This window comes from Lacerta agilis, chromosome 15 (assembly GCF_009819535.1).
Source record: "Lacerta agilis isolate rLacAgi1 chromosome 15, rLacAgi1.pri, whole genome shotgun sequence".
NCBI lineage: Eukaryota > Metazoa > Chordata > Lepidosauria > Squamata > Lacertidae > Lacerta > Lacerta agilis.
The window spans coordinates 328,537-342,650 of record NC_046326.1 but is presented as its reverse complement, the minus strand read 5'-3'; the positions used below and the strand labels follow the sequence as shown (position 1 = coordinate 342,650).

Genomic DNA, 14,114 nt, shown 5'->3' with positions numbered 1-14,114 from the left:
CCCATCTTCACATTAAGGCAAATACAGGATGTTGCCCAAATCTGGCATCTTAACTTCATCATCTGCCTCCTTTCCCCATAATTTATCGATGTATTGGCTGCTGCTAGCAGGAGAAAGCCACGGGTGACTACAACTGCATGTTCCTAGGAGGACATGGGCAGTATGACTCAAGGGTGCCATTACTGGTGACCAGCAGCTGCATGTCTGCATCAAAGCACAGCCCAGTCAGATCTCTGTGTGTGTTTTGTATGCATTGCAGACTCATGCCCATTCTGGAAGGGCCAAGGGAAGGGACCACTGCCAGTCTGGAGGGGCTCTTTGGAGGAATAAATGTGTTGGCTCTGCATATGACCTTTGGCACACCAGATGCTACAGGATTACCAGTGCTAAGGAGGTTTGGGTGGGAGGCTGTGGGAAGCCCTGTGCACAGAACATCAGTCATCATTCATTTTATTACGGTCGAGGACCAGCTCTTAAAAGGAAAATAAAGTAAAAATAAAAATAAATACAATGGATCCCTTTGACGGAACATCAGTCTGTTCGCAGAAGCTATGGCAGTTAAAGTGTTACATAGCCAGGTTATAGAGGGCCTTTGAGTAAGACACCCTCTCCACAAACGAGTCCTCGCCACCATTGTCGTCTGATGGTGCTCCTTCCCCACTCCATTTGCTTCCACCATTATAACTGGCTCCTTTGCCAGACAGGGAGCCAATGGCCAGGCAGACAGAGGCCCCTCCAGTTTCCCTTCCTCACTCCCAGGCTTGTGAGCCCACAAGCAAGCAGGCTGCCCTGGTGAAGTGGAGGAGCAGCTCCAAGGCGCTCTTCTCCGGGGGTCCCTGGTGGACTGTGGGCCCTCGGTAGGTCCCCAGCCATGTCTATGCCTGACGCCAGCCATATGCAAACATGTGCTCCCCCTCTGCCCCACCAAAGAATACCTGAAGGCAGGTGCTTAGTGGATTTATCATGCAGCCTGGCTGTTTGTGAGGGGTGGTGGGGGTGTTCTAGCCTAGCATTTGGGTTAGCCCCCAAGGGTACAGAAGGTGGCCAGTCCTCTGACAACTCAAGCAGCATCAGATGTTGGACAGCACCAGAGCTGTGTCTCAGTCCCCACCAGCCTCTATATGTGGAATATTTTTAGTTTATTTTGATAGAGTTCACTCAGATTTGGAACATAGGAAGGTGCCTTGCACTTTGTCATTTTGCCCAGTGCTGTCAATGGCAGCAGCTCTTTAGAGTTCCTCCTAGCCCTGCCTGGAGATGCCAAGGACTTTCTGCATACAAAGCAGATGCTCTAACCATGAGGGAAGATCAGAATAATAGGGGCATGTGGAAAGGATGTTTTTCAGAATGGTTTTTGCAAAGCAGATTGCTGTTCTATGCACATGTCAAGGAGTTGCACTTGGCTGAGTTTTGTTTATCAGTCACATAACTGTGTGGTAAGGTCTTGTGCATGAAAGCGTGCCAACATCATGTTGGGCAGCACTTTGGCTCAGAAGCAAGAGATCATCTGTTTGGTTTGTAGAAGTAGGCAGATTGCATCTCTGGGATTTCAAGTTAAAAATATATTAGTTAGCAAGACCTAAAGCTTGGACAACAGCTGCCATTCAGAGCAGGCGGTATAGGGCCCAGCAGTTTGATTCAGGGCCCATCCATACCTCAGCTTAATATGGAACCCCTTGTGGCTCCTTTAAAACCCCTCTCCATGCGACATTCTCCTGCAACTACCGCTCATACACACTTTCTCCTTCCTAAATCTGGAGAATCCCTACGTAGTCGATGTAACAGCCCCCTGTATCTCCTCTATCCAGCCTGGCAAAAACCCTCTGGGTATGAAGCAGGGCAAGGAAGTGTGTGGCCTGGGGAGAGTCCGAAGGGCCAGATAGAAAGACTTGGAGGGCCACATTTGGGGCTTATGCCTGAGGTTCCCTATTCTTGAGCTGGGCCAACAAGGTGGGCAAGTGCCAGTGACAGAGGCCTTCTGGGAATTCAATGGAACAGGAAGAAAAGGTTGATTCCTGCAGGCAACAAACCACAGGAATGTTTGGATTCTGTTCAAAGTACACAGCCCAGAGCTTCTTGGAGGAAAAGCAGGATGTAAAGCAATAGGCACAGCCATGGCATCTCCCATGACACCTGTTCACAACAGGAAGTGGGGCCGGCCACTGTGGTAGAGGGATAGCCAATATGGTGCCTGCTGGATGCTGTTGCACTACAACTCCCATCACCCTCAGCCAGCATTATCAGTGGTCAGGGATCGTGGGCATTGTAGTCCAATAACACCCAGAGGACAACATGTTGGCTACACTGATGTAGTACTTCGGCAGTATTGTAAAAGGAACAAACACTTACTTAATCTGTATCCCACCTTTCCTCCAAGTGCCTCCAAGTGTGGCATCCTTGGTTCTCTCCTCACCTGCCTAATTTTATCCCCTGTGAGTTAGATTTAAGCTGAGAGATACTGATGGGCCTAAGGACCCCCCAGTGAGCTTCCTAGCTGAGTGGGGACTGATTCCTTGAGTCTTGAGTCTGAGACTCTTATGCAGGGAGCTGCCAACCTTTATCTGCCTAAAGGCACATTTGCTGCCCCCCTTGGGTCACTTTACTCTTCCCAGAGATCTTGGCAGAAGTTGGAGCTAGTGGAGTTAATCTGAGCCTTGGAAGGCACCTTATAAAATGGTGCATGCATGGAAAAAGTGGATAGAAAAAAGATTTTCTCCCTCCTTCATAGCTCAGGGTCATCCAGTGAAGCTGAATATGGGAAGATTCAGGACAGATAAAAGAAAGGACCTTTTCACGTGCTACAGAGTTAAACTATGGAACTCCCTCCCACAGGAAGCAGTTTTGGCCACCAACTGCATGGCTTTAAATGAGGCTTGGGCAAATTCATGGAGGAAAAGGCTATCCATGGCAACTTGCCACAAAGTCTGTGCTCTGCCTCCACAGCATGCACACCAAAGCTCATACCAAGAACAAACTTAGTTGGTCTCTAAGGTGCTACTGGAAGGAAATTTTTTATTTTGTTTCGACTACGGCAGACCAACACGGCTGCTTACCTGCAGGGGCGTAGTACCCGGGGGGGGGGGAATTTTGCCCCCCCCCCGAGGCATGAGAAGGTCAGGTGGTACCCGGTGCAGAAAATTTCTTGTCAACCCCCCCATTGACCCCCCCCCGTAAAAATGGTTTTACGTTATTTCATATTTTCTTACAAAGGAATAATAACAAGTAATAATAATAAAAAACACTTCAGTGTAGCTAACATCAGATACATAACATTGGTATAAAATCAAACAATAATTACATTACCTCCTAAAAATATCTCAAAATCAAATTAAAGTCTAATTAGATGGCTTTCCACAGGGTTAGGGTTGGGAACAGTAAGTGTTCTCTGAACTGAAATTTCAGCCTTCATGACATAGGAAAACAGCCAAGTGAACAGCTATTTTGGTGGAAGAGGGTCAAGATATTAACTGATATGCATGAAATTTCATACATAGCTATATAATCCCTAGTATAGTAAGATAAGACCTTCAGAGCAGGCATTAAAAAAAAATTTTTTTTAAAAAAAAGTTCCTTGATAATTTGTCACCCCCTCCATTATGGAAACCGGGGCGCCCCCCCCCCGCCCCCTTGCTATGCCCCTGCTTGCCTGTAACTAGATCCACAGCCAGAGGCCATCATGTTTCTGCATATGAGTTTCTGGAAACCACAGGAGGGGACAGGGCTCTTGGGCTCAAGTCCTGCTTGAAGGTTTCCCACAGGCATCTGGTTGGCCACTACGAGATCAGGATGGTGGACTAGGTGGGCCAATGGCCTGATCCAGAAGGCTCTTCTGATGTTCTTATATAGAGCTGAAATGGGGGGAAGTGACATTCTTCCAACTTCCACTTTCAGCTCTATGTATTTTTCAGGAAAAGGAAAAGTAGGCCCCCTCTGTACCTCATAGGCAAGAGGCCAGGAGGTGGGGGCTCAGGGGCTTAGCAGGTGCCGGGGAAGATTGCAAGGTATCATTGTGCTGCCCGTGGGTGACACATTGGCAACCCTTGCTCTGACCGCTTTGAGGTCCGTCCGTCCCCAGTAAAGTGGTGTATACATTTTACGAAATAAATAACTACTAGCTCATGCTGCTTCTCCAGTGTCTTTCTTCAAGGCCAGGATGAGAACATCCCCTGCTGTGATGAGCAGCAGTCAGTGACAAGAACTTTCCCTTCCCTTGATATTTGGGGTGAGATCTAGCCATTAGTTACTATGTGTGGGCAAATCCTGTTGACTTCAGTGGGGCTTACTCATGTTGTTGAGCTGTCAGTCTCAGATTGTGCTGCCCATCTGGAAGGGAACTGCTTCCCTTTCTCAGAAAGCCTAATTTAATTTAAAAAAAGGCCCTGGGGATTTGTTGCTTTGGGGGGATGTGTGTTTATGTGTACTTTGAAGAAATGTATTTCTGAAGTCTCACTTCTGTCCCCTGGTGGAAGTTTGCAAGGCAACAAGTGAACTTCGTGTGCCTGTAGTGTAAACTCTCTATTTTGCAGAAGGGATTTACATTTGCAGACAGGCAACAAACCCACTTAAAAACCACACAAATCTGAATGAATGTGGGGCAAATGCTCATTGTCATTTCACTGCCCTGCAAACAAATGAGAAGATTGCTCCAAAGAGACTGGAAATAGGCTAACTGCCACATAAGCTTCTTGCAAGCAAGTCTGGTTGAATGCTCGATAAGCAGGTCTGTTGGAGGGGCCCTTATATTTTTTCAAAACAGGAGATCAACCATTGTCTAGCACTTATCTCCAGCAGTCCTGGGTCCAACAAGGAACTTACACAGAACCTATTAGAGCCTAATCTGATTAGGTCTTGCTGTCTTCTCTTCATGATGTGAACATTTAGCTTTTCACCCCTTCTTCTCACATTTAACACGATGGGAAGGAACTTTTAACATGGGAGCCACTTGGCTAGGGCAGGAGTGGGGAAGTGGCCCCACAAGGCGGCTATGACTGGTGGATGAGGCCATCCATTTGTCAATCACCAGGTCAGTTCACCCGCAGATCCTCTTCATAATCCAGCTCTGGGGATGGGAGTCCGGTGGGCTGTGTTGTTTTTGGCTAATGTCTTTATTCTTTCTCTCCGCAGGCCTATAGCCCTGAGGACATGCACAGCTGGATCAGGGAGATCAATGGGGCTGTGCAGGCCCTAAAGAGCTGCCCTAGGGTAGGTCATACCCTTTGCATGCAGAATCAATTAGCTTTTTGTGCTTGTTTTCTTAAGCAGACATCATCCATTTTAATGTCTTGGGCAAACATTTGAGAAATATCTCACTTCCTGGAGGCAGCTTTCTAGTCTCTGGCTTGATCCCACAGAAACCGGGAATGGAAAGCGGGTGAGATCGGAGAAATTAATGAGCATTATGCAATTGGAACATGTATCTGTCCACACCTCCCTACAGCTGCTGCAAGCAACTTGGCAAAACCTGCTTAACTTTTCCTTGAGGAAAAAAGTTATTAATCATAATTCTGTGGCTTAGAAATTAAGCAGAAATTGGGGGCTAGAAATTGGAGCGACTTTATAACCCACTCCCCATGCAGTCCAGTTTTGTGGACCTGATTATTATTATTTACATAGGAACAAGTTGCAAGTTGGCGTAACTTAGTTCAGACTCATTTCTTTTATTTAGTCCCCTCGAGGGATGGCTCTGCAACGAGTCTTTAGCCAAGACCACAGGTGCAAGGACCAGGGAATAACCATTGCCCATCCAAAGCACAGAATAAAAAAACATGTTTCTCAGTGGCCACACTTGTTGCACCCTGTTCTAGATATTCCACCCCGTCCACCTCTGGTTTCCATTATTAGATGCACCACTTTCAAATATTTTGCCCTTCATAATCAATGAGGGCTAGTAACTTGTTTTGCAGAGGGAAGAAGCAGAAGCAGAGACTCTTGTGCACTGGAGAACATGCAGTGAGGAGGCTGACTCTTCCCACTTGAGAGTCAGGGCCTTTGAAGTCTTTTGCCTCCTCTGGGGGGGGGGGGAGCCATCCTGCTCTCCAGTTCTGCCTCTGGTTCCTTCTTTTGTGAGGAAAAAGATCCTTACCTACTCTGTACCACTGTCTTTGTGGTTTCTCTTTTGCTTTAGCTTTTGCTTCTTGTACAGTCTTGTAGGAGTTGGTTGAGGCTTGCTTTTGTCTCATACTTCATTAGACCCACTCATCCATCTAGCTCATGACTGTCTACACTGACTGGCAGCAGCTCTCCAGGCTTCCAGACAGGGAGTCTCTCCCAGCCCTTCCTGGAGATTTCTGACTCCCAACTGTTTAACAATAGCAACAATATTCCTCCCAAATTAGATTTCTGAAATGAAGAAAGCTGAGGGGTTGTGGTGGGGAACCAGGACTAGATTTTTGTATGAAAAGGCTGTGAGCTCAGTTCTGGTACTGAAAACAAGTTCCTGGGATGATGTGCACTCTGAGGCGCTCTTTTCTCCGCCCCTCTTTCTAAGCCACTATTTCCCCTTTGGCTCCTGAGCGGTGGACCTCAGGGTTGTTGGAAAAAGCAAAGATGCAAGATGGAAATCTACCCATCCCTGGTTTAGGTTATATTTTTGACCAAAACCAAAACCCTTTCCCATCTCCCTCACCAGCAGTGAATGGTTCATGTGAATGCATCTGTACAGAATCAGATCCATTTTTAAGGCAATCTGAAGAAGGTTGGCTCCAAATGTCTGCCAGGCATTCTGACCATATGGAGGAGCATTCAGAAAACAATTTCACTGCAGGAAAGCTTCACTATGGCCTGGGATGAGTTGATCTGCACTGAAATATATTAATATTCTGCACCAAGAAATGTTGAATTCTTCAACCTGTACAAATTATGCATATTAAGCAACTAGTCATTGGGGAAAGTGGAATCCAGTAGAATTAGTCTGAACCTTGAAAAGCACATAGAGATGAAGTAGGAAACTTTCAAGGGAGAAAAAGAAAACCACTGCATTCCACATGACCAAGGGAGCACAGGGGCTTCTTCGGTCCCTGGGAAGACTTCAGGGGCACCATTGCACCCATGGGCACTGTGCTGGGCACCCCCTCTGGCATGCATAAGCTGCAAGGTGTGTCTCTTTTCTCTCTCTCTCCCTCTCTCCCCCACCCCCCTCCACCCCATTCAGGACTTGGTGAGATCTGTTTCGGTGAACAAGCGCGGAGGCCCCAGCTCAGCCATGTCTTCCATTGAGAGGCTGAAGCATCTGGGAGGGGAGCCCAAGGCCTCCGCCAAAAGCCCGTCAGCCTCATGCTGGCTGCCTTGGATGCCGGTGCCGCAGTCGGAAGGGAAGCCACAGCCTGCAGCAGAGCAGAAGGCTGGCCTGCAGAAGGACTCAGAGTTCTCCCCTCTGTTTTCCCAGCGAGATGCTAGAGCCACGCAGGGCGGGCGTCTCCGGCACAGGTCGGAGCCCCAGAACTTTAAAGAGCATCCATTTCCCTTTGACCTGGATGATGAGAGCATCCGGACCTCGGATGTGTGACTGTGCACTGCAAAGCAGCACCTGTCGATGTACAGACTATGTTGATGCTTCCCTTGTCCTGATACATGGATGTGTTGGGGCAAATGCTAGCTAGCTTGCACATGCTTAGGAAGCTGCAGCTGGAGCAGTCACTGTGATACGATTACCTTAAATGCAGGAAGGACATGAGATGCAACCTCCAGCCCTGGAGTCATTCCTTGCACATTTTCAGTGCAATGTGGTTCCTTCATCTCAGATGCCTTCCCATGTACCTGTAGTAAAGGAGAGACCACATTTGCCAATCAGCTAGAAACCTGGTATGGGTTGTGTGTGTGTGTGTGTGTGTGTGTGTGTGACTCACTGGAGTCATCTTGACCTCTTCTGGTAAGGTGCCCAGGTATACCCCCCTGTTTTTGTAGCAGCACACTGGTGGTCTGGCTTGCATGCTTCATCTGCAAAGGAGTTGAAGGCAGCACTCCTAACTTTTGTGTGAGATGACTTTGAGGGTTCTTCCATAATTGTGGCTTTTGAAGAAATCCCGTGGAACAGTGTTGCACTGTCAGTTTCGATGTGAATGTCTAACTCTCTAGCTCTCACAGAAATGTGTGTGTAACAGATGCTCTTCATCTTCAGTGAGCCATGCAAGAGGTTGGAACAAGAGTTCCTGGAGAGCTTTTCCTGCAGAAGGGAGCATAGGAAGCTGACTTATCCTGAGACTTGTCCATCCAGGATTTCAGAGAGGGGCATTTCTCCCACCCCTACCTGGACATGCCAGGGGTTGAACCTGGGACCTTCTGCATGCTAGGCATTTGATCCAGCACTGAGCCATAGCCCTTTCCTACACAGCAGCATCAAATGCAGTTGCACAGAAGGTTGGGGCAGGGGGCAAATAAAACAAGGTTATGGCAGGGATTCTTCAAACTCTGGTATGGGGAAATTCTGGTGGTCTGCAGTGTGTTAAACTGGCTAAAGCTATGTTTACACTAGCACAGGCAACCTATGACCCTGTAGATGTTGGATTCCAACTCCCATCAGCCCCAGCCGTGTTCAGTCAATGGTCAACGATGATGGGAGTTGAAGTCCACCAACACCTGGCTGTTCATTGTTTCCCCACCCCAGATTTACACAGTGTGCTTTCAGCTGCTGTGTGAGACCATTATAATAATAGTAAACAACATCAACAACAACAACAACAACAACAACAACAACAACAACAGGAAATCCATGAAGAGCTTTTCCAGAACTGGCACAACCAAAAACTGAGTTCCTAACCCAGGATGCTGCCTTGTGCCACAACAGACTTGGCTCATCTAATTCAACACTGTCTACATTATTTGTCAGCGGATCTCCAGGACTTCAGCCAGGATCTTTCCACTCCTACTTGGAAAGCCCAGGAACTTCACTTGCCTGCAGAATGTTTGCTGCCACTCTTTCCTCCACCCTGCCCTGCCCTCTGATGCATCCACAGGGGATGGCAAATGAAATGGGGAAAGGGCCGTGAATGCCTCACTGATGCTTATCAGGCCCAAGACTAGCAAGACCCACTTGCTGCAGGAGGACTGCCCTAGATGGCGTTTGTGCAACTGCACTGCAGCCTAGGAGATTTAATTCCTAAGATTTTTAAACAGCCTTCCTTGTGTTGCCTGGAGTATGAAGAAATACAGAGAAAGGGCTGGACAGAATGTGATAAAAGTCAGTGCAACAGAATCAGTGTTCTAAAATTCAGCCCTTGGCTCTGGCTTCCTAAATGAGGACTGTCACCCACTAACAACCTGGTTGCTGTCACAGCCACACCATGCATTTACAGCCCTCTTGGAACACTTTAATAGCCATGGCTTCCTCCAGATAATCTTGGCCAAGGGTGCTGAGAGTTCTTAGAAGACCCCTTAGGAAGTGACAGGTCCCAGGATTCTCTGGGGGGAGGGGTGCCATGACGGTTACAGTGATATAGAGTGCTTTACATGTATAGTTTGGATGTGACATATCTGCATTATGTGAACTTACCGGTAGTTCTGAATGTCCAGGACAGAAGGAAAGTCTGTCCTCACAGTGAGGACTAGCTCCTCTCTAAACGTTTCCTTCTCCCATATTTCCAGGTCACAGTGTAGTCATCTAAATAACATTTGCCTTTGCAAAGGGGTGGGGTTGTGAACATTTCCTCCCCTAAATTGTTCCGGGTGCCTGACTAAAATAGAAAGCAAAGCAAAACGCAAATCCAGCAAGGAAAAATGATCAAACAGGATTTCGCTATGCGAAGACTACTCACAAACAGGGTGAACGTCTGTGGTCAGAATATACTCAGGGTATGCTCCCTTTTTATATGGCGGGTTTTTCAGGAGCACAAAAAGATATTTATTTGTTTTTTGAGTGGGCTGTGATAACTTGTATCAAGCTGGATTACTCCCCCACCCCCTTTAATGCCAACATTAACCTGGAACAGCTTCTGGTTAATAAAGCAATAAAGATACAGAGAATTAAGTGTGTGTGCTGCACAAAAAAAGAATACTGTTTGCATATTTCTTTAATAATTTATTTACTATCTGCATCACTTATTCTGGTTTTTCTCATCATAAAAGTCTTAAGACATTTTGTGCGATGCTTAAAGGCTTTGCTTTTGACCCTCTGAGCAGCGTTCCTGTGTGGGAAGGCCAGCAAGCATTCTCATTATATTTTCATATTCCATGCACGACAGTCTGAAGTAGGGACAGGTATGCTTGGGCTGCAACTCCCCATCAGACCAATCCAGCATGGGCAATAGCCAGGGATGATAGAAGTTTTTAGTCCAGCAACAAATGGCTGGCCACAGGTGGGCAAAGGCTGCCCTAGGCTGTCCAAACCCTGCCAGCCTGGTCAGAAGCTGTGCCCTGTTGGGATGGGGATATTGTGGATAGAGCTAATATGTGCCAGATTGATCCTCCCTACGCCAATTTATTTGGAATGTTCAAAGGGAGCTAGAGAAAAGCAAGGAAGTAGAAGAAAACTTCCTCAAGTATCACTTGCTTACTTGGAAGTAAGTCCTCCTAAGTGAGGCCTACTCCCCAAGCAAGTGTGCTCAAGACTGCAGCCATGTTTTGCTCTTAAAATACTTTAGCAGGCATTGTCAACACACTTTGTAGCTGTCAAAATATTGCTCTTTTTCTCTTGCCACCCCCAATTTAAAAAGTGGAACTTCTCAAGAAGCTGAATTGTACCACGTCTTGATACTGCACCTTTTCTTCATCCCCCCAGGATCTCAGCATGCACATCACAGCCCTGGTCCTTTCTGCATGCAGCACATGTGCTCTGCTGCTGAGCTATGGACCCCCATCCCAAAATAATGAATTAATCAAATTAATAAAGTGGCCCAAGGCTCAAGATGGGAGATGTTTCATGATTCTGTACCTTAACTCCCTGCTCTTTTATGGGGAGAGAAGAGGCTTACACATTGCTTTTTCCTTGTGAATAGATGCAAATAATTATTAAAAGAGTTTTATGCTGCAAAAAGTAGACTTTGCTGGAAACTATGAAAATTCATTTGAATGAATGGAAGTAGTACTGAACCAGATGACCATTTTTCTTTTTCTTTGCTTACAAAAATGTACATTTGACCAATACTGTTCTGTTGTGTGTTTTTCAAATAAGTATTCCTTTGCATTCACTTGTATTTTAAACATGTGAGTACCTTGTCAAGTTTGCCAATAATTTCCTGGAAATCCTTGTCTGCTTTTAATAGGCAGAGGTCAGGTGGGTGCAAAGCATTGCACTCCACTTCTTCCTCTGCTCCATTTCAACCTGCCACACAACTTTGCTAAAAGAAAAAGTTGTTTGGTCTAGGTGAAATGTGTGTAAATACCACAACAGGCTTCTGAGTCTGATGGTGTGCATTTTTACTCAGAAGCAAATTCCACTGAAGTTCCACAGAGTAAGTATGTGTAGGATTGTAGCCTTAATTTGAAACCCTGTTGATTTCTTTCAGTGGACTTTACTTATCACGTAGATATGCTTAGACGGGAACATCAGGGAGAAGAGCCCTGAAGCCAGAATCCCCTTCCAGGTGTTGTTGGACCTTGGCTCCCACCAGTTCCAGCCAGCATGGCCAGTGGTCGGGGTGGTGGGAGATTTGGTCAAAAACATCTGGAGGGCGCCAGGTTGAGGAAGGCTGCCTTGAGCACAGGGCACTCTGTGTGTTTACTTTGAAATACAACTTCAATAGGGCTCACTCCCCACTTAAGTTTGCATAGGATTGGTGGCCCTCACCCTGCACTCCTATGCACACAACCTGCAGGGAAGCCTCATTGAAGTCAATGCAACCTCCTGAGTAAACCTGATCAGGACAGGATCAGTGTGTTACAGCTTGCACTTGCCTTTTCTTGAATCTATACAGTAGATTTAATGTGAAGCAAAAACATTGGGGCTAGAAATTCCAGCTATGTTGCTGTTAATAAATTGAAATGGCAGCCATTAATCTTAGGCAGCTGAGCTCTAACATGTCATACACTTGACTGGCTGTGCAGAGGATTTGGAAATGCATTGCTCTGTATTAGTAAGAGTTGGTAACAGCTTCTGGGGCTCCTCCAAAAGCCTGCTTCTCCCATGCCTAGATAGCACAGTTCTGAGCAGTTTTTCACTTAACCCACACTTTCTAATATTATTTATTCAATTTGTATACCACCCTATACCCGCAGGTCTCAGGGTCGGTTCACAACATAAAATCACAATATAAAAACACATAATACTGAAAAACAAAAAACAATCCAATAATCACCCACTTCCACAACACATTTTAAAAGGGCATCAGATGTCAACGTCAGCCAATGGCCTGATTAAAGAGGAATGTTTTTGCCTGGTGCCTGAAAGTGTAGAATGAAGGTGCCAGGCAGACCACCCTGGGGAGAGCATTCCACAGACAGGGGGCCACCCTCTGGACCTCTTGTGGAGGAGGCAGCTAGGTACCTCCATTCTGACAACCTTACAAAGGGCTGCTTGGGACTTTGTGGAAAGCATGGCTCTGAATAAGCTTCTGAACCCCTCAGTGTTTTGAATCTATTGTGCAAGCTCTACTGTGTGTGACTCAGAGCAGAGGTGCCTAATGGGAGATGGCCTCCCTACCCCCATGAGGAGGACAATCCGCACCTTAACATTCTCCCTTGAAAGCCTTGTTGAAATGCTCAAATCTGAAAAGACTTCAACATCTCCTTTCACTTGGGCAGCTTCTGTTTCGGAGGGACCTTTTCACAAAGGACCCCTTGACTTTCAACTGCCTCGTCTACAGCTTAAAGCAGGGGTCAGCAAACTTTTTCAGCAGGGGGCCGGTCCACTGTCCCTCAGACCTTGGGGGGGCAGACTATATTTTTTTTTGGGGGGGTGAACGAATTCCTGTGCCACACAAATAACCGAGATGCATTTTAAATAAAAAGATAAAATTAAAGATTATGCTCATATAAATTACTCATGTAAAAACACACTGATTCCCAGACCGTCTGCGGGCTGGATTTAGAAGGCGATTGGGCCAGATCCGACCCCCAGGCCTTAGTTTGCCTACCCATGGCTTAAAGGGTCAGCCAGCTAGATCCTTCTGGGAAACTTACCAGGAAGGATTCACAAAGGTGATAACTCCAACTGCTCCTGTATTTGAAGACTTCATTTAGCTGTCAAGACCATGATTACCCAGTTTCCTTTTGAAAACCCCTAAGCCAGTCTTGTGGCAGTGGGCCTCATCTATTATTTTTCGTACTGTGTGGAAAAATCATTTCTTGTGTCTGGCTGAGCCAGAGGAGAGAAATTTCCCTTGTCTATAAGGTTGTAGGCTTAGGCCCCACTTTTACGAGAGAGCAAGCCCCACAGGACTGCCCAGTAAACCTGTTTAAAATCACATGCTGCTGCTGCTGCTTGCTTTGCACCTGTGGAACTGTCACTTGGTCCAGAATCTGCCTAAACCAAATGCTTGGATGTGGTCCTGTTGAAGCAAATCCAAGTTATTTGTCTTAATTTAGCCTACAGATGGATGAAGATGTAATATTTTTTCTCTCCTTGCCAAGCATCCACCCAGTGGGTTCAAGAAAAAAACAAACTGATCCATCATCAAAACTGTTTTATTAAGAAAAAGGTTTTGGAATTGTTTCAACGTTTAGCTATGGGACTCCCACTAATAACTCTCAGGTGTGAATTGCGCTCCTGTAGAAAGAGTAATTTTTTTCTCTGAGCAAAATTTATGTGGTACAATTGCTTGATCCGAACAAGTAATTGGGGATAACTGTTTTAATAAAACAGAACGAACATTTTAATGTGTTTTTCTTCCTGCCCTGGCTGTATGGAGAAACTTAAGATGTCATTCCTTTTTAAATCATGAAAATTATAAATTCGTATTTTCCTGCTTAGCAGCGACAAAAACTGGTTATGTAACCACTCCAAGAGGGTGCAGGGTATGTAGTTTAAATGAGGGCTATTTACCAAGCACAATATTTGGTTCGGACACCAATTCAACATTTCAGAAAAGGGCACAATTCAGTCCAAAGTGCTTCAGAGGCCGTCTGATGCAACTTGCAGCCTGAATACCAGTTCAGAAAAGCAATGCTTTGTGCTTCCCCTATTCAGTATTATGGGGAAATAAAAAATGGCCTATCCAGTTTTAAAACAATGGAATGCCTCCTGT

The 14,114-nt window shown here is 46.1% G+C and overlaps 1 protein-coding gene across 2 annotated transcripts in view; it reads left to right on the top strand.

The window, feature by feature from the left end:
* PLEKHA2 (pleckstrin homology domain containing A2) overlaps nucleotides 1-8,655 on the top strand; it is a 115,999-nt gene extending 107,344 nt beyond the window's left edge. For both annotated transcript variants that reach the window (XM_033171936.1, XM_033171935.1), the window contains exons 11-12: nucleotides 5,125-5,202; nucleotides 7,151-8,655. In XM_033171936.1, the coding sequence (XP_033027827.1) occupies nucleotides 5,125-5,202; nucleotides 7,151-7,504 (432 nt within the window). In that variant the 3' untranslated portion in view covers nucleotides 7,505-8,655. The remainder of the gene's footprint in view (nucleotides 1-5,124; nucleotides 5,203-7,150) is intronic.
* Nucleotides 8,656-14,114: the final 5,459 nt, after the last annotated feature.